The 19,721-nt window shown below is 44.5% G+C and overlaps 1 protein-coding gene across 2 annotated transcripts in view; it reads right to left on the bottom strand.

Moving 5' to 3' along the window:
- Positions 1 to 19,216, bottom strand: part of PNISR (PNN interacting serine and arginine rich protein) — a 29,946-nt gene extending 10,730 nt beyond the window's left edge. The window contains exons 1-10 of one of the 2 annotated variants that reach the window (XM_073589512.1): positions 19,067 to 19,216; positions 12,241 to 12,356; positions 10,783 to 10,971; positions 9,877 to 10,109; positions 9,587 to 9,767; positions 7,004 to 7,191; positions 5,395 to 5,574; positions 3,414 to 3,513; positions 2,850 to 2,903; positions 1,656 to 1,823 (exon numbers count right to left, since the gene is read on the bottom strand). In XM_073589512.1, the coding sequence (XP_073445613.1) occupies positions 1,656 to 1,823; positions 2,850 to 2,903; positions 3,414 to 3,513; positions 5,395 to 5,574; positions 7,004 to 7,191; positions 9,587 to 9,767; positions 9,877 to 10,109; positions 10,783 to 10,971; positions 12,241 to 12,328 (1,381 nt within the window). In that variant the 5' untranslated portion in view covers positions 12,329 to 12,356; positions 19,067 to 19,216. Of the gene's footprint in view, positions 1 to 1,655; positions 1,824 to 2,849; positions 2,904 to 3,413; positions 3,514 to 5,394; positions 5,575 to 7,003; positions 7,192 to 9,586; positions 9,768 to 9,876; positions 10,110 to 10,782; positions 10,972 to 12,240; positions 12,357 to 19,051 lie in introns of both variants that reach the window. The other variant, XM_073589511.1, reaches the window with a different exon arrangement.
- Between the last annotated feature and the right edge of the window lie 505 nt (positions 19,217 to 19,721).

Here is a 19,721-nt window from a genome sequence, read left to right as displayed (position 1 = left end):
AAAGGAATTTGCTCTTCAGACAATAAAACTTCCACTTCATATCTATGAACTGTTCCAATATTCACGGACACAACTGTTTATCCATCTCCCATAATGACAGTTCTGTGCTGTGTTGTGTATAAATATGTGATTCTTCAGATTTTGTATTAGTCTATATGCCTGACGAAGAGACCTGAGTAGTCTTAAAAGTTTGCAATTTGTTACCATCTTTTCAGGTAGCATTGGGATTGGCAGGCCGTGAGTGGTTGTCTCATCGGTGTTTTTGCATCTGTGTTGCTGCCATCTTAATTATATGGGTCCACTGCATCCTGATAGTGCATTTGTTTGGAGGCCTGGGCAGGAAAGCATCTCTGCCTTTTGCTAGTATTTTTTCATGTTTTCAGTTAGCCATTAAAAGGTATCAACCACTGAGGACTCTCAATTCCAAATACACTGCTCAAAAAAAATAAAGGGAACACAAAACAGAATATAACTCCAAGTAAATCAAACCTGTGAAATCAAACTGTCCACTTAGGAAGCAACACTGATTGACAATCAATTTCATATGCTGTTGTGCAAATGGAATAGACAACAGATGGAAATTATTGGCAATTATCAAGACACCCTCAATAAAGGAGTGGTTCTGCGGGTGGGGACCACAGAACATCTCAGTACCAATGCTTTCTAGGTGATGTTTTGGTAACTTTTGAATGTTGGTTGTGCTTTCATACTCATGGTAGCATGAGACGGACTCTACAACCCACACAAGTGGCTCAGGTAGTGCAGCTCATCCAGGATGGCACATCAATGCGAGCTGTGGTAAGAAGGTTTGCTGTGTCTGTCAGCGTAGTGCAGAGAGGCTGGAGGCGCTACCAGGAGACAAGTCAGTACACCAGGAGACCTGGAGGGGGCCGTAGGAGGGCAACAACCCAGCAGCAAGACCGCTATCTCCGCCTTTGTGCAAGGAGGAACACTGCCAGAGCCCTGCAAAATGACCTCCAGCAGACCACAAATGTGCATGTGTTTGCACAAACTGTTAGAAACCGACTCCATGAAGCTGGACAAAGGGCCCGACGTCCACAGATGGGGATTGCGCTCACAGGGTGGGTTGTAGAGTCCGTCTCATGCTACCATAAGTGTGAAAGCACAACCAACATTCAAAAGTGACCAAAACATCAGCCAGAAAGCATTGGTACTGAGATGTGGTCTGTGGTCCCTCCTGCAGAACCACTCCGCTATTGATGGTGTCTTGATAATTGGCAATTTCCATCTGTTGTCTATTCCATTTGCACAACAACATGTGAAATTGTCAATCAGTGTTGCTTCCTAAGTGGACAGTTTGATTTCACAGAAGTTTGATTTACTTGGAGTTATATGTTGTATAAGTGTTCCCTTTATTTTTTGGAGCAGTGTATTTAGCTGATTATTGGGTCCTGTGACTGCTGCAGCCGAAGACAAGTGACTCGGCAGGAATAGCATCACTAACATCGCTGGAATGGCGCGCCATTGAAGGAGGAGTTTACACACTATTTTCTATAGGGCCCTGAAATTATTAAAGTTATACAGGGGTTCTCCAATAGTGGAAAACATCTTTATACTTCCCTACAAGATACAAGATCATGTGTGCCATTGCCACCATGACAAAACTACACTAGAAGCCATATCACTGGCCCTACCTTCTAGTTGTCTCTCAAGTATCTGCTGCTCTCTTTCCTTCCGCTTAAATGCTTCTAACTTTTGTCGTATCCTGTGCCGGAGTTCCTCTTCATCAGTATCAGAAGATTCAGAGCCTCTGTCGCTTCGCTCTTCTTCACTTTCAGCTGACCCATAACCACCCAGACCACCTGCATACATAAATCACAATCCATCATACAGCAATAGGAATTCATCCACTACATTTAGGTTTCAATTTACAATACACGTGAAGATAACAAGAACTTTGCGGCCTTTGACACCAGTCTATCATTGACCGAAATGAAACCTCATGGGCACAGATTTACATTCATAATTTGATGGAAAACTAAAAAATAATCAAGTTCATTAGATTTCCCCTTTAAATTTGCTTACCATGTAAATTCTTATAAAACTATTTTGACCCTAGGACATACTTATTCCCTGAATTTATATGGCTATCTTTATAACGGATATAAATTGTGATATCCAGCTAAAGTCATCAAAACTTTGATTTTGGAAACTATTTAATGTGGACTAAATGCCTTAAACAATTTCACATAAATAGCAATTTGTTATACACGGTCTATAGGAATGGCTACCTAAACCAGAGCTTTGAAAATAAGCTATAAAAAAAACAATATTAACCTCACCGATCTTCTGCCGGTCTCCATTTACTGCCACCTCACTGATCCACTACAAGCAGTAACTGGCTGCAACAGTCACACGTCCCGGTGCCGGGAAGTCATTGCTGCAGAAGCGGAGACCAGGCAGCATCAGAACCTGAGCACTGAGGGATCGGTAAAATAACTATTGCTTTTTTTTTTTAAACTAGTATCCAGCATTTACAAAAAAAGTGATGCTTTTGACGACAAATATTAAACAAAAACTAACATTTGAGAGACAAAACTTATGTCATTTGCAACAATACTTTTTTTTTTTCGTATGCAACAAAACATATCCAGCATGTTGTATACAACGTGACACTGATATAGGAGGAACTGCTCATTAAGGAATCACAAACTTCCAGATCTGTCATTGTATAGATATAATGACTTCTCCAATCAGCTACTGAAAACGCATAGAATTATAGCAGTCTTCTATGCCACGGAATATACTGGACACGTTTTATTTCGGACCATGCACACTAGATACCTTAACTAACCCATACCCCTCCGTGAGCAGTGAAACGTACTTACCGAGTCCAGAAAGGGAAGCCAGTGCACTGGACTGTGCCAGCTGCCTTGCAGGAGCTTTGTATCACATCAACAACAGGAACAACATGTTAACACACATAGCCACGACTGCAAAGTCATGAGCTTCTATGCAAAATTTATTACTAGTGCTGCTATTTGGGGGGGAGAGAAGAAAGGTTAAAATACAAAATCCATTAGAAAACATGCAGTCTTTCTTTGCAAAACAGCCACATGAATAGGAGATATGGGGGGGGGGGGAATAAAATCTAAAATATAACACACATATGGGGCTTTTGATACAGAAAGGGAATATTTCACATAGCAAAATGTGAGACCGACACTTCTGGATTTTCACTTATATTCGTGTATTGGAACAAGTAATTTCTAGATCTCACTTTTGAAATATAATTCACTACACAAAATCTTTACGTGGAGACAGAAATATCTGGATTAGGGTTTGCTACATTTATGTGTTCTGCTTTTGAGGTACAAGTAACCGAAAGCCTCACTCATCCACGTTACACTAAATAAGCAGCCATGCATTCAGGAGACAACCGGAACATCTACCTTTAGTTGCTTTACGATGAGTCTCTCTAGCCACATTGTAAATTTCTTCGTTTGTGACATCTAAAAGAATCTCCGTTAGCAGCGTTTTTGTCATCACCATCTAGTCGGCAAAGAAACAAGATTTAGGCGGTTACAATTTCATCATCATTAGGTTTGGTCCCCTATAGCTCTAAATACCTTAAAGGGGTTGTCCAGGATGACTATATGAATAACCTAGACACAGTAGGGAATCTGATCAGCAGATATCTGTTCTGGCCAAGATGTAAGCAATGTACGGAGGGGAATAAGACAGTTCAGTAAATTGTTTAGTGGCCACTGCTGATCTAATGAGAGATAAAGTGCACATGCTCCAGAGCAGCTCAGAGTCACAATGATGTGCACTGACTCAGCGCCTATGGAGCATTCACACATACGATATGAAGCTGGGACGTACACCCAGATACAGTGCGCATGCCTGGAAAGCTGAGTCACAATGATGCACACTGACTCTCCGAAGCTCTGGAGCATGTGCACATAGAATATGAAGCAGAGTCATGGCAGGATCTGCATGGATTTGCATTTCAGGGATGCAGGGAGCAGTGAAGCGAAGGAATGCTGATGTGATCAGTGTGGAGAATTAAAAAAGGCATTTGACTGAAGAGCTAGAGATCCCACCCCTATTACAAAAACAGGAGTTATGTCGAGCAATCAACGTATAAAAAGTAATTTTTGTAATAAGTACTGGAATGTTTTTCTTGAGAAAAACATATTAGTGATGTAATGAGCATCATCAAATAGACATTGGGGGCAGTTAAATAGCAAGAAAGGACATGACAGGTTCCCTTTAACAGCAGTGACTGGAGCTATACTCTGATCACTGCTATTAAAAGCGGTTGTCCTTTGTAAAATAACACTTAGGTCAGTTTTTTTTTACCTCAGTATATGAAAGCCAAAATCAGGAGTGGAACAATGAGAGGAGAAGTATATTAGAAACATGTCACCACTTCTGGATTTCTCACCCACTCCTGGTTTTGGCTTACATATACTGGAGGTAAAAAACTCACCAAATACTGAATGTGTGAACGTGGCCTCATATGCACGTCCAGTATTGTTGGCACTGGCTCTCCCGGGGATTGTGTCACATTGTTACACCAATCAGCACTGGCTTCGGACAAATCACATGCACCCGGGGTAGTCAGAGCGGCTGCTCTCATTTACTCCGGATGTATGTGATATTAACACTAATTAACCAATACTGTAAAAGCCATAACAAAAATTCAAAACATCAGAATCTCAGTTTTGTGGACATTGCACTTCTTTAAGGAGAAGCAATCAAAATGTCAGCTGTAGCCCAAATTGGCATGAATAAACCAGGCAGCTCGCCACCTAAAAAACAACACTTTCCGTAGCACAATTGACAGAAAAATAAAAACATTCCGGGTCTTGGAAAATGGCAATTTTTTTTTCTACAAATGCAAGTTTGGCATCACAGCAATCATACTGACTCGGCAAATCACATTTGAGAGCCGATTTTACCTAAGAATTTGAGCCGTAAAAACAAAACCATGGCGGAATTTCATTTTTTTTCCCCACTTTCACCACACTTGGGATTTTTTCCCCCCATTTTCCAATGGACTGAATGTTAAAATGAATGGCGTCACTCAAAACTACACACTGTTTTGTAAAAAAACAAAACAAAAAAACAAACAAACAAGCTTTCATGCAACTATAAATGTTTATGTTTGTCTCTCCGGGAGGAGAGTGAAAAACTGAAGTGCAAAAACTAAAAATAGTCTGGTCCCTATATGGGGTAATCTGCTACAAATCACCCCCTAAGCACAGAGAGAACGGACATGTGAAGCTTGCATGAAGTCTGCACTGAAAACAGGCACAGTATCGATGACATGAGGCCAGTTCCCATTCCCTTCAAAATTGTGACAGCAGCATCAATACAAAATATTTGTTCCTTATGTGGCTATTGCACAACTAATATATAACCCACCATTTGAAATGCCCTCTCCTCTTCAGTTATTTCTGGCTCGCTATTCTCTTCCTCCAATGGTGGAGAAGGACTGCGGCTGGGTTTTGGACTAACTTTGTCCTCTTCACGTTCATCATCTTCCTCATCATCATTATTATCATCCCCATCATCATCATCATCTTCCTCCTCTTCATCGCTGTCCTAAAACAAAAAAACAAACAAACAAACAAAATAAGTTTACATAAGCAATCTCTGTATAATAGTGTAAATTGAAAACTCTATTTAACCCCTTAACGACCGGGGTTATTTTCCTTTTTCGCTCCCTTTCTTCCCAGAGCCATAACTTTTTTATTTTTCTGTCAATATGGCCATGTGAGGGCTTATTTTTTGCGGGACGAGTTGCACGAACAACACCATTGATTTTACCATGTCGTGTACTACAAAACGGGAAAAAAATTTCAAGTGCGGTGAAATTGCAAAAAAAGTGCAATCCCACACTTGTTTTTTGTTTGGCTTTTTTTGCTAGGTAGACTAAATGCTAAAACTGACCCACCATTATGATTCGCCAGGTCATTACGAGTTCATAGACACCAAAAATGTCTAGGTTCTTTTTTATCTAAGTGGTGAAAAAAAATTCCAAAGTTTGCTAAAAAAAAAACCCAACACCATTTTCTGAGACCCGTAGCGTCTCCATTTTTCGTGATCTGGGGTCGGGTGAGGGCTTATTTTTTGCGTGCCGAGCTGACATTTTTAATGATACCATTTTTATGCAAGCATGTTCTTTTGATCGCCCGTTATTGCACTTTAATGCATTGTCACAGAGATCAAAAAAAGGTAGTTCTGGGGTTTTGACTTTTTTTCTTGCTACGCAGTTTAGCGATCGGGTTAATGCTTTTTTTTATTGCTAGATCAGGCGATTCTGAACGCAATGATACCTAATATGTGTATGTGGGATTTTTTTTTTTACTGTTTTATTTTGATTGGGGCGAAAGGGGGGTGATTTGAACTTTTAGGTTTTTTTTATTTTTAAACTTTTTTTTTTTTTTTTTTACTTTTGGCATGCTTCAATAGCCTCCATAGGAGGCTTGAAGCATGCACAACTCGATCGGCTCTGCTACATATGGGCGATGAGCAGATCGCCCATATGTAGCAGATTTACTCCTGTGCTTTCAGCGCCAACCACCCGGCGGCGCTGAAAGCCATCAGCCTGGAACAACCATAGAGGTCTCTATGAGACCTCTGGTTGTCCAGGAAACATGACGCCGATCCCCGATCACGTGACGGGGGTCGGCGATGAGCTCACTTCCGGCCCGGCCGGCCGGAAGTGCTATTTAAATGCCCGCTGTCAGCTTTGACAGCGGGATTTAACTAGTTAATAGGCGCGGGCGGACGGCGATTCCGCTCGCGCCTATTACGGGCACATGTCAGCTGTTCAAAACAGCTGACATGTCCCGGTTTTGATGCGGGTTCAGCGCCAGAGCCCTCATCAAAGCAGGGGAGATGTCTGGTGACGGACTGTGTCAGTCATTGGACATTAAGGGGTTAATAGGTGCAACCAGATTTGTCAATTATGTTTAACAGAAGACCTAATCAGATGAATTTTGCATGGTCAGCAATTGGTCCTACTTACAAACTTGCTTTTTTGCGGCAAACGTGGACCATCATCCCCCTCCTCAGTTTCTTGCTCCTTTATTTCCTTTTTCATTTGGGAGCGCTGCTGTTCCATTCTCTCACGTTCCAACTTCTTCTGCTTTTCTCTTTCCATCTTCTCTAAACCCTCACGAATCCATGCAGGCAAAGTCCTACGTTTAACCGCGTCTGCAATGAAAAGATTTACATGTTAGTCCCCCCAATATCAGAGTTTGGAGGCTTAGAAATCTAAAATAACTAAGGCTAGTTTCACACTAGCGTTTTGAGGCGCAGCGCACGCTTGCCGTGAAGCTCCGCCACCTGCCGCGCTTCATCCGGTCAGCTCCGCCTATGGGCGCATGACGCTGCATGTGACCTGCGTACTCTATCTTTAGCATTGGGTATGCAGGCCGTGCGCAGGTATGCTTTAGCCAGCGCATGCGTCCCTTTGACGGTGCGCCGGCCTCACCAAAATACAACACGATGCGTATGGCGCAGGTCGGCGCACTGTCAAAAGGACGCATGCGCCGGCAAAAGAATACCTGTGTACGGCCTGCGTACCCAATGCTAAAGAGAGGGTACGCAAGTGTCATGCGCCCATAGGCAGAGGTGATCGGAGGAGGCGCGGCAGGGGGCGGAGCTTCACGGCAAGCGTACGCTGCGCCTCAAAACGCTAGTGTGAAACTAGCCTAAGGCTGTCAAATGGAGTTTCCAAAAGTACTCATGCTCACAGCGGAGGTTCCTCCTATCTGGTTCCATCTTGTAGTGCTTTCATGACAGGTCACACATGCTCAGTAGATACCTTCTATTTTTCCTGCTAAATATGGAAAAAAGGGTGCACCACTAAATGAGCCTAAGGGTCAATGTATATATAAGTAATAGAAAAAAGGGTGCTGCACTAGAAATGGAAATAAACAAGGGAAAGAGATAGACCTCCGATATAAGGTGCGCACAACCAATGGATAAGAGTAAATACCAAAATTTTATGGACATCAAAACAAAACACACACTGAGTAAAAACATTTTAAAACATGAACACAACAATACAAAATCCATGTATTCACTTGGGCCTGACTGACAGAATATATAAAGAAATAGATGGGACAATCAAAGGACATCAACCAAAGCCTCCAGACAAGTCTAGGCGAAATAATCATACAAACAACCTAGAGGCACAAATGTATAAATAACAGCCAAAATCGGGCGTTCCCAAGATTGGTCTAAAAACCCAGTATAATAAAAAAAAGGGACCCAGTAGGCAAACCCCCTACAGCACTTGCATATGCTTGAGAAATATCAGTCGTGTCAAATAGACCACAGAGAAGGGCAAAGATGAAAAGAAGCATGTAGCGAAGTATTCATTTAAGAAGTTGAGCTGGAGAGATCCAGTGGCTGATCAGAGAGACCGTGTAGAAGTCATGGGTCTACGGCAAGCAAATCACCGTCAAGACCTCAGATCGTGCAGTCAAAGGATGCCATGGTCAGTCCAGGGATTAATGATGTGTGGGAAGCCCCACTCATATCGCTGCCTGTGCAGCTTCGTCACAGGAAACATCTTCACTGCAAAAAGTGGACCTGGGCAAATGTGCGCCCACTACTGTCAAAGGAGGAAGAGCTCCCCTTCTCTCCGATAACAATATTCGGATATCCTTCTTGCCGACAGTGAACAATTAGAGCTCAGCTTTCATTTTTTTTAAACAACTCTAGTGACATGAAATCTGCACTGGGACTGGTTGCTATGAGTAATAAAGACATAGAATTGGAGGATTAGAAACCTTTACACAGCGTGGTAGGGACAGACAAGAATTACATTTATTAATACCGCACCATGTGTCCTCTTATCAGCTCTGCTCCGTGGCCACTAGCAGAGAGAAGTGGCTAATGTTACAGTGCGTGGGGCAGAGCACCTGGAGAAGGAGGTGGTTGTGGGATATGCAGTTTGCAGTGGTCACATGGCAGCACTGAAGGACTTCCCACTTCACATTGAGCACAGAAACAGAATTTTGCAGGATCTGTTGCCATACAAGAAATTATCCAGTGTGTATCTGAAGCCATGGACGGATTACATTACAGAGGTTATTAGACTACTGGTACATTTAGCTTGAAAAAAAAATAACAGATTCTGGGATAGTCCCTTTATCTGGAAAATCCAGCAAAAGTGGAGATCTGTAATTATAAGTTTAAGGCCTTTTCAATCACGAAATCAGCGGAATCTTACCCTGTACGTTTATATTAACCAATCAGATACACACACACACAGGATAATATCTACAGTATCCAAGTTTTGCCCCTTTGAAAACACACACCATCCATGTTTATAAGAATTCCACACATCATTCTTAGTCACTGATGGAATAAGAATCACCTACGTACTGACTAGGTCCTGAGCCTGTGACGTTCCCAGCATGTGACCACGGCATTCAACCACTGGGTACAGAGTTGACGCGCTATTCTGCAAGCACCATGACACCAATCACTGAGCTCTGATGCCAATATTAAGAGACCATTGCAGATGTTCATTGAATGCCAGAGCATCAGCAGTGGATTGCTGGGGGAAAGGGAAGGCTAAAACAATCACATATACCTATCTGCAGAGGCTCTTGTTTTGGGGGAATTGGTATAGGTGAACGTTGCCTTTCCCTGAAAGGCGGCCTTTCTCTTTTACTAGTAGAATGCTCAGGTGGTCCTGGAGGTCCAGATGGTCCTTGCTGCCAATATGGAGGGTGAAAGCTGCCTTGAGGAGGACCATAGCCTCCAGAACCGTGCTTTAAAAAAAAGAAAAAATACAGAATACAGTTACAACTCAAGGTAATATGACAAATCGCTTAAGAAAAAAGTAAAACAGAAGTAGAATACAAATTCAAATAACTTTACCTGGTAATCGTACTGATTGACTGCCGCCATGGGAAAGTTTTCTTGTGGCCCACTGAAGCCATGATTGTTTTGGTTAAACATGTGCCTGTTGTCGTTGGTAAAATCTCCACTATCCTGGCTGTTACTGTCTTCAGATGGTGGAACAATATCCATTGGTGCAGGTGCTGGAGGGATCCACGGTTGCTCTGGGGGAGGGTGGTGAGGTGGTGGCTGGTGATGCATGCCTCCCCATTCTACACAGAACCAAGAACAGGGACATTTTCATATCTAATTATATGGTGTAATACGGAATACAAAAGGGTTAATATTACATGAAGCACAGCTGACACATGGGAACAGCAGGCATCAGATGGAGGATTTCCCTCTACTATCTATATTGTTCTTGCTTATAAAGGGAGCAATTTAGTTACTGGAAACATTTTAGGGAAATAAAAGCTTTTCTCTCTGAAGGCTTACTTTCCTGATTTAGAAAAATGTATAACAGTAGCTTAGGGATGGATGCGGAAGGGAATGCGGAGGGATGCATGTACACAATACATTATATACTCACCTATGTAGAAGCCTTTTCCATCCTGGTTAGTCCGATCAGTCATTCCCCTGCTGCCTTGCACTATGTACTACATAGGAAGGCTAGAGCAGAAGAGTCTGGCACAGACTAGGGGTGGTTTCGACCAGTCTCTGCCACACAGGAAACCTCTAGTTGGTGAGTGAGCTGCTCACATAACTAGATTTGATACCTAGGACACCATGCAGAATGCTGACAGGGAGTATATTACAAACTGTAAGCATTCTGCATCCTAGATGCACACAAATTACACAGAAAGCCTGGAGAACCCCTTTTAATTAAGACAGCTTATTGGCTATAAAGTAGAAAGGTAGTAGTAATGTTAGACCAACATGACTTACCTGGTTGCCACATCTGATTAAAATTGGGATCACTTTGAAAATTATGATTGTTGGGAGCAGGGTCTATTTGTGGAACTGGGGGCAGATCTTGTCCATTGGGAATCATTGGTTGCTGCTCTGTCACCCCTTGCCCTGTTGTCTCACGTTGCGCAATCCATGCCTGGGCTAATGCTGCCCAATCAATCTGACCTTAGGTTTATAAGAAGTAAAAGAAGTGTTCAGTTAAACGTGCTGTGAGTCATCATAGTCAGGTATCAGTATTCGACACACTGGCCAGCCTCTGAAATCACATGAAGTAAGTTCCTATAGACTAAAGCTGGAGTCACACATAGCGACTTACCAGCGATACCGACACCGATATCAAGGTGTCAGGTTCGCTGGTAAGTCGCTATGTGATCGCTGGTGAGATGTCACACAGACAGCTTCACCAGCGATCAGCACAGCGATGCCGAACGCCCGGCATCGCTTGCCATCCCTGTAAAAAATAGAATTAAAATAAAAAATATTGTTATTCTCACCTTCCGACGTCCCGCGCAGCCTACCTCTCTCCACGCTCCGGTCCCAGTAATCCTTTGCGAGTATGACCGTGAGAGTCACGATCTCGCGGTCATTCGTGCAAAGGATCACTGGGACCGGAGCGTGGAGAGAGGAATGCTGCGTGGGACGTTGGAAGGTGAGAATAACAATATTTTTTATTTTAAATCCATTTTTTTACAGCTGATCGCTGGTCTCCCGCCTGTCACACGCAGCGATGCGTGCTGGCCAGCGGGAGCCCAGCGACCAAAAAAAAATGTCCAGAGGTTTCTTACAGCGATCCCGGCAGGGGGGCCACTCGCTGATCGCTGTCACACAGAGCGATCTTGCTGGTGAGATCGCTGTTACGTCACAAAAGTTGTGACTCAGCAGCGATCTCGCTAGCGAGATTGCTATGTGTGACTCCAGCTTAAGGGTTGTTTACAGATGGAAGCTCTGACTCCGCGGAAATAGAAGTCACAGACCATAGCACAAGATCCCTGTTATAGCTCCTGACTGAAGGCGCCAGAAAGTACTTTATTTTTCCACTGAACCCTTTTTGACACTTTTTGGTGCAGTTTAGTAGATACAACAAAGAAATGACTAATAATTATGCGTCCAGATACAAACAAGCAGTACGGTGCAGTCTCTATAGCCAAGAGCAGGCAAATCAAAGTAAAAGACTGCGGGCGAACATGGCTGATGGACACAGAGAGGATATTAGTGTCTGATGAGGTAACTCCTGCAGAGACTGAACTACAGGCGAGAGATGTGGGAGAAGCCACTTAAATATGGAAGAAAATACACCCACCCTCTACCAGAAATCAGGTCATAGCAGTAAATGATGGATTTAATAAAAAATGGGAAAACTGGTCTAACTAAGGTAAATAAACAAGCTGTAGATGTAAGCATACTAACACAAAGCAAACGTCATAAAAATCTTACTTGGGTCTTGCTGGTGCTGAAAGGATTCCATCCATTGTTGTTGATTTAATGGCCATTGTTGCCAAGGCTGTCCGCCTTGATCCCACATGCCTGCCACGTAGTTCGCAAATCACCGCCTGCAGGAGAAAAAAAAAAGTCATATTGCTAATAATATTGGAAAACAGTGGGAATATGAACTAAACATACTGCAGTCATTACGGAAGGTTTAAAGGACAGCTTCATCTATGTTTATCGTTGTCCTAAAACGAAGCAACTATGGACATTCCCAAATAGTCTTTACCCCCTTCATGCCATTTTCCATTTTTTCCTTCCCTTCTTCCAAGAGACATAACTATTTTACTTTTCTGTCAATATAGCAGCACGATGGCTGGATTTTTGCGTGACAAGTTGTACTTTTTAATGACACCATTAATTCTTCCACATAGTGTACTGGAAAGCAGGAAAAAAAAACAAGTGCGGTGAAATTGCAAAAAGAAAGGGCCATTTCATTATTCTTTTTTTTTTACTTTCTATTTACCATGTTCACTGTACGGTAAAACTGACTTGGCAATATGATTCTCCAGCACAAGTGTGCAAATACCAAACATGTAGATTTTTTTTTATTTAACCCCATCCCGACTACGTTCCCACAAACAGCAATACTAGTATGACGCACCATTCGCGCAGCCTCATGCTGATCGGGTGCAGGTGTCAGTTGTATGTGACAGCTGACACCCTGCCACAACACCAACAATCGGTGCTACCACTGATCTCGGGCATTTAACTCCTCTGATGCCGTTGTCAGTAGTGACAGCGACATAGAGGGGCATCGCACAGGGAGTGGGCTCTCTGTGCACTTCCATCATGACAACACGATGCCTGAGATGCCAGAACAGCAGAACCCCCCATAAGTGACCCCATTTTACAAATTACACCTCTCAATTTATCTAGGGTTGCACTAATCATATTGACACCATAGGTCACAGAATTTTATACCATTGGGCAGTGAATAAAAATTACATTTTTATCACAAAAATTTTGTTTTAGCCCCAGTATTTACATTTTCACACTGGGAAATGGGTAAAAATGACAACAAAATTTGTCCCACAATTTCTGCTGAACATGTAAATACAAATGTGGCTGCACAGTACTGCTTAGCCACACGGCGAGACTCAGGAGGGGTGGAGCACTATTTGCCACCTGGAATGTAGATTTTCCTAGAATAGATTGCGGACTTCATATACAGAGCCCCTAAGTCAGTTTCTCAACTCCGGTCCTCAAGACCCACCAACAGGTCAAGTTTTCAGGATATCCTTAGCATTGCACAGGTGATTTCAACACCTGCTCAAGCATTAATTCCATCACCTGTGCAATACTAAGGAAATCCTGAAAACATGACCTGTTGGTGGGTCTTGAGGACTGGAGTTGAGAAACACTGCCCTAAGTGCTAGAAGAAAAGAATACCCCCTCAAGTGACCACATTTTGGAAATTATACCCGACAAACACGAGGACACTAAATGTGGTTTAGGCACACTGTGGGACTAGGAAGCGAGAGAGGCATTTCAATTTGGGAGCAAAGAATTCGCTGGATTTTATTTGGGGGGCGAGGAGCCATAGCACTTTTCCAGAGCCTTTGTTCTACCAGTAATGTGGAAGACCCCTATATTTCCATTGACAGATAATGGACCAGAGGGGGGGGGGGACTTTTTTGTGGACTGAATAGAAGCTTTTGTTGGGAACATTTTACTTAACATTTGGGATCACATTTTTCCGGCGCTCTACGCTGAACATTTACATCGCGGTTTCCATATAAATATCCAAGTGACGGTGAAACCCCAAGTGGGGCCATTCACTATAATGAGGCACCATAGCTACTTTGGACTCCATCTGGCCTCTGTTCAGCGTTGTCCTTTTCAGAAGTGCACAAAACTGTGGCGGACAGCTCTTTTATGCACACCTAACAAGACGTACACCGCCAGATCACAGGTCAGATAGCGTCCAACGTATCTTCCACCGGGAGTTCCATCTCAATCACGTATTTCAGAGATTTACACAGAAAGCCTGGTGTAAACGCTCAGACTAGAGCGCAGGATAAATGTGTGCCAAGCCTTACTGCGATCTTTAGGAGGCAGAATGAACAAATCAACAGGTGATTTTTTTTTTTTTAACGCCATTTGTGATGCGGTATAAGTGATATTTCTGCTAAGTCACTTGAGGGCTTGTTTTTTTCGGGACGAGTTGACATTTTTATTGATACCATTTTTGGCCACATGACATTTTTTGATCGTTCTATTCAGATTTTTGGGAGGCAGAAAGAACAAAATCCAGCAATTGTTTTGGGGTTTTTGCTTTGAAGAGGGGGGGAATGCTTATGCAGTTTGGCATGTGGTAAAAGTGATAAGGCAGCTTTACTCTTCGGGTCAGTACGACTAAAGCTATACCACATTTATGGGTTTTTTTATGTTTTTGCTCTTTTACATAAAGACTTGTACAAATAAAAATATTTTTGCATCTCTGAGCGCTGCAACTTATTTTTCGGCAAGCTGATAAGCGGATTTATTTTTGTGGGACAAGACTACTTTTTCCGCGATACCATATTTATTTACATTCATCAGTTTGATCGTGTTTTATTCCACTCTTTTCTAGAGGCATGATGAAAAAGCATAGTTTTCCTCACTTTTTTTTTTACGGTGTTCGGTGTACGGTGAAGGGGTTAGCTAGTGTAACCCATTTATAGATCAGGTCGTTCTGGACGCGGCAATACCAAATGTGTATTTTTTTTTTTACATAAAAATGTGGATTAGTGCAATATTTTTACAAATTTTTTTTGTAATATTTTTAAACTTTTTACGTAGTCCCTCTACGGGACTTTCACTTTTTCCACAAGTATAATGCCTTTGCAATGAATCAGCATTGCAGTGCATTATACCTGTGCAGAAAGCTCCTTAGACCACAACTTTACTATAGTCTAAACAGCTTTCCGTAGCGTGGTGACCAGTGGGTCATCATGGCAACGATGTCGCGTGGGTGCCAATCTGAAGGAAGAGGGAGCTCCCATCTCTGTCTGCCCCCTGAATGTTGCGATCGCTCGCCACCGCTCCTGGTTGTCAGTGCAGGAGCAGACTGACTGATCACAGTGCCCTGAGAGCGGGGACAGACATTGTGTCTCTCTGCGCCACTCAGCTGTCGGCACTGAACTGTCACTGCGTGTTTTCATGCAGTGACAGCTCAAAGTCGTGACGGGCATAGCACGTCATGGTGCGGGAACTGAAGCCTGCTCATGACATGCTATGTCCATCATTGGACATAAAGGGGTTAATTAGAAAACTATGGTGAGTCTACAGAGTCCCATTACAGACATTTTTAAATGGGAGCCCCTGTCGGGCATAGGTAGTGCCATAGATGTCAGTTACATAAACCGCCTACGTAAATCAGACCTCTCCATTTTTGCTCATGGAGGGGGATGCAAATTAGAGGCATATGACCAAGATTTGCCTTCAGGATACAACCCCTTCTGTACTTGTTTGAATTCCTGGAATATAGATAAAGCTTAAAGGGAACCTGTCATGTGAAAAAATGCTTTTAACCTGCATATAGAGGGCTAATCTAGAGGTTACTCGTACCCTGAAGCCATGCTGCCACTACACTAAAAGTCTAGCAGTTAAAGGGAACCAGTCACCTCGTTTTTCAGCTATGAGATGCGGCCACTGCCTTTCGGGGCTTATCTACAGCATTCTGTAATGCTGTAGATAAACCCCCCCCATCTAACCTGAAAAAGAAGAAAAACAAGTTTTATTATACTCACCCGGAGGCGGTCCCGTCTGATTGGTGTCGCAGGTCCGGGTCCGGCAACTTCCATCTTCATGCGATGTCGTCATCTTCCTTGCTTCGTGTCGCGGCTTCTGCGCAGGTGTACTGATCTCCCCTGTTGAGGGCAGAGCCAAGTACTGCAGTGCGCAGGCGCCGAGAAGGGTCAGAGAGGTCCAGTGCCTGAGCACTGCAGTACTCTACTCTGCTCTCAACACCTGCGCAGGAGCTGCGACACGAAGCAAGGAAGCTGACGACATCGCATGAAGATGGGAGTTGCCGCACCTGGACCTGCAACACCTATCAGACCGGACCGGTCCCCCCTGGTGAGCATAATAAAACATGCTTTTCTTCTCTTTCAGGTTACATCGGGGGCTTAACTACAGCATTATAGAATGCTGTAGATAAGCCCTGAAAGACCGTGGCCGCAGCTGATAGCTGAAAAACGAAGTGACAGGTTCCCTTTAAAGCTTTCAGTCATGGTTCAGAACATAGTGAGCTGCGGCTATAACCATGCCCTGACAGCTGGCTTTGCACTGATGCACTGGCTGTCAGTCACTGCAGGGGCGTGGTGTCAGCTGCCGCTCACTATGCACTGAGCAGTGACTGAAGCGGAACTTCTACGACTGAAAACCCAAGGCTGCCGGGAGGAATAAAGTTAATTTTCTCCTGGCAGCCGAGCCTTCAGTGCGAGGACTGCACGGCTTCAGAGCACTATTACCTGCAGGTTAACAGCACTTTTTCACAGCCAGGTTATCTTTAACCTCTTCCCCCTCATTTTCTTTTTTCCTCCCCCTGTTCCAAGACATATACCTTTATGATTTTTCCTTTAACATAGCCTTATGAGGGTTTATTTTTGAGGGCTGAGCTGTAGTTTAGAATGACACCATTCATTTTATCATTCAATGTAGTGAAAAATTGGGAAAAAAATTATTAAAGTGCAGTAAAGTGTTGGGGTACATGTGTTTTTCTGATCACTACCTATTCTTTGGCAACAGAATAAAAATGCAATTCTGCAGTTTCGTTTTTTTTATTTATGGGTTTTTACCATACATATTAATTTTATAATTTTGGCATATTGGACATTTAAGGACATGTTTATTTTATTTATTTTTAAAGGGGGTTATTTTTTTCCTGTATTTTCTAGTTTTGCTAGGGGGGTTTTAATGAAAAGATTCTGTGTTACCAGCTTGGTTCATTTTGTATTTAGGGAGTGTTCGCAGATATTAGAAATGAGCTCCTATTGAAGTGATTAGGAGCTAATGTGAAGTAACCTATAAAGTGAATGAGATGTGGTGTTGCTGCTTCACTCACTGTTACATTCAGCTGTTGTTGGCTTATCAGTGGGGGTGCTGGACCGTACTGATTTAATAAGGAGGACATATCCTTAAGGGTCTGTCACACTAAGCGATATCGCTATGTGTGATACTTACCTCCGACCGCTCCCCCGCTGGTTATCGCTGATCGTGCAAGAACGTCCTGGACCGTTTCTTGTCGTCAGCTTCCTGCTGTGGAGAGATGAGCAACGCGTGGATGCGGGTGGGAGGACGTCAGGATCGCCTGGTGTGACAGGTAAGTAGCGACCCCTGACCCCTGCTATGTCGTTGGTGAGATCTGCCTGTGTGGCAGCTCACTAGCGACCACTTAGCGATGCACCAGCGATCCTGACCGCGTCATATCGCTGGTCGGGATCGCTGGTGCATCGCTAAGTGTGACAGTACCTTTAGGATGGGTCATGAATATCTTTAAGTGACCCTGTGACTAAATTCATGCTACCCAACCATAGGCATGAATGAGAGCCTGGCTGTGATTTGCAGACAGGTACGTTTCTCTTAAGAAAAGAGTTTGAAAGCCAGCTGGGGACTATAGGGAGAGGTCTCCAGTTTGGTGTGCCCCCCAGGTTGGCATTTCTACACCCCAGCTGACTGACATCTCTCACAAGTGTATATAGAGTGAGACCTGTCAATCACATGGAAGAAGCCAGGGGGCCGCATCAAACTAGTCAGGTGTTTCCCTATGGTCACAGGCCGGCTCCTAGAAGTGCTCTCTCTCTGGAATCTTACAAAGAAAAATATACCTAGGTGCAATTGTGAAACCAGACTGATTCATGCAGCTAATGATTTGCGGAGCATGAATTGTGTCACAAGTTCCCTTTAAAGGGATCCTGTCGCCAGGTTTTCCCCCATACAGCGTACAGCCAGCATCTTTAAACATCTATTATGTTGTATGTATGTCCCCCATCCGTTCTGAAGGACACAAGAAAAAACACATCTCAGGTCTATATACAGCGACCCTCTCTTATGATTGCCGCCCTCCTTCCCTGCTTTATGTGGATGCCACGTCCTAAGTCATCCACAGTGTCCCCCATTCTGCCCTTCTCTCTGCCCGGCCATACAGCGCTGATGAACCATAGGTAAAGAGAGCGCTACAGCGATCGTAAGCAAGGAGGCGTCAGATCAGGCCCAGACGCCCATCGCACCACACTGACTAGAACAGGTCTCTTGGTGCCAGCATACCAGTGTGCAGTAAGGGAGCACAGGACCTGGCCACAGGATCCCTTTCAGGTAGTGCTGTAACCATGCCCAGATGCCAGCCATTTCAATATCCCACAATGGGTAACTAAGAGTTCATTCTGACATTCCCCATATGTCGCCCCATACACATCCGAGCCTGATCCGGGAGCAGATTCCCACCATGGACGTGACCGTGCTGGTCACGTCATGGGAATCGTCATGGTGGGAATCTGATCGTGGCACCCGCGAGCCCACCCCGGGGGCAGATGATGCCTACGGCAGCGCTGCCCATGTGCCCTGTCAGCCACTGCAGCCATTAGTACTCCTCTCACCCCTGCACACAGGGAAGGGAGAGCGGCGGCCATATATGCTCTGCACCAGCCCAGCCTCCCGCGCCTGCGTGCTAGGCCCCATCACCGCCGAGAATCCCGAGAGCTGCGTCCTGCCCGCCATTCACTACATGCAATCTACGCGAAACGCCTAAGGTAAATCAGAGGTTAATCAGACAGACCCCGCGCGTGTTTACCGGCCCTCTTCTACAGCACCGAATCCGTCTATGGCGGCCGAGCTCTCCTGCCAGACAATATGGCGCCGAGGCCCTGGAGAGCGGAAGTGATCAGCAGTGAGAGGTGGAGGAGAGGCGGGCACCGGCGCCACAGAGAAATGGTGGTCACAGCGACCCCTGCTGGCCGCAACATAGGAAGCTCCTCAGTGCGGCGTGGAGTCCTGCAGATACGTCAGGGTAGACGACTGGGACGGAGTTTATTCAGGTATGATGTCATCGGAAGGGGTGCAGTGAAGACGCGATGGCGGGAGGCAGCTGGAAAGGACATGAGGGAAATACTATGGATCCGTGTACAGATGGGATTCAGGACTCAGTGTGGGGCGTTGTGGACTTAACGGCACGATGATGGGCTTTGTGGAGAAGGGGCACAATGAGGGTCTGTGTGGGAATGGGGGATGACCCCCCATTCCCCACACAGCCCCTCATTATCACCCCCCTTCTCCACCACCCCCCCACACCCACCATTCCCCCACACAGCCCCTCATTATCACCCCCTTCTCCACCCCCCCACACCCACCATTCCCCACACAGCCCCTCATAACCCTCCAACACACACCCCCCATTCCCCACACAGCCCCTCATTATCACCCCCCTTCTCCACCCCCCCACACCCACC

This window comes from Dendrobates tinctorius, unplaced genomic scaffold (assembly GCF_039654945.1).
Source record: "Dendrobates tinctorius isolate UK_male_01 unplaced genomic scaffold, ASM3965494v1 ptg000111l, whole genome shotgun sequence".
NCBI lineage: Eukaryota > Metazoa > Chordata > Amphibia > Anura > Dendrobatidae > Dendrobates > Dendrobates tinctorius.
Note: the sequence above shows the minus strand (reverse complement) of the source record. Positions and strands in the feature narration are given on the sequence as shown.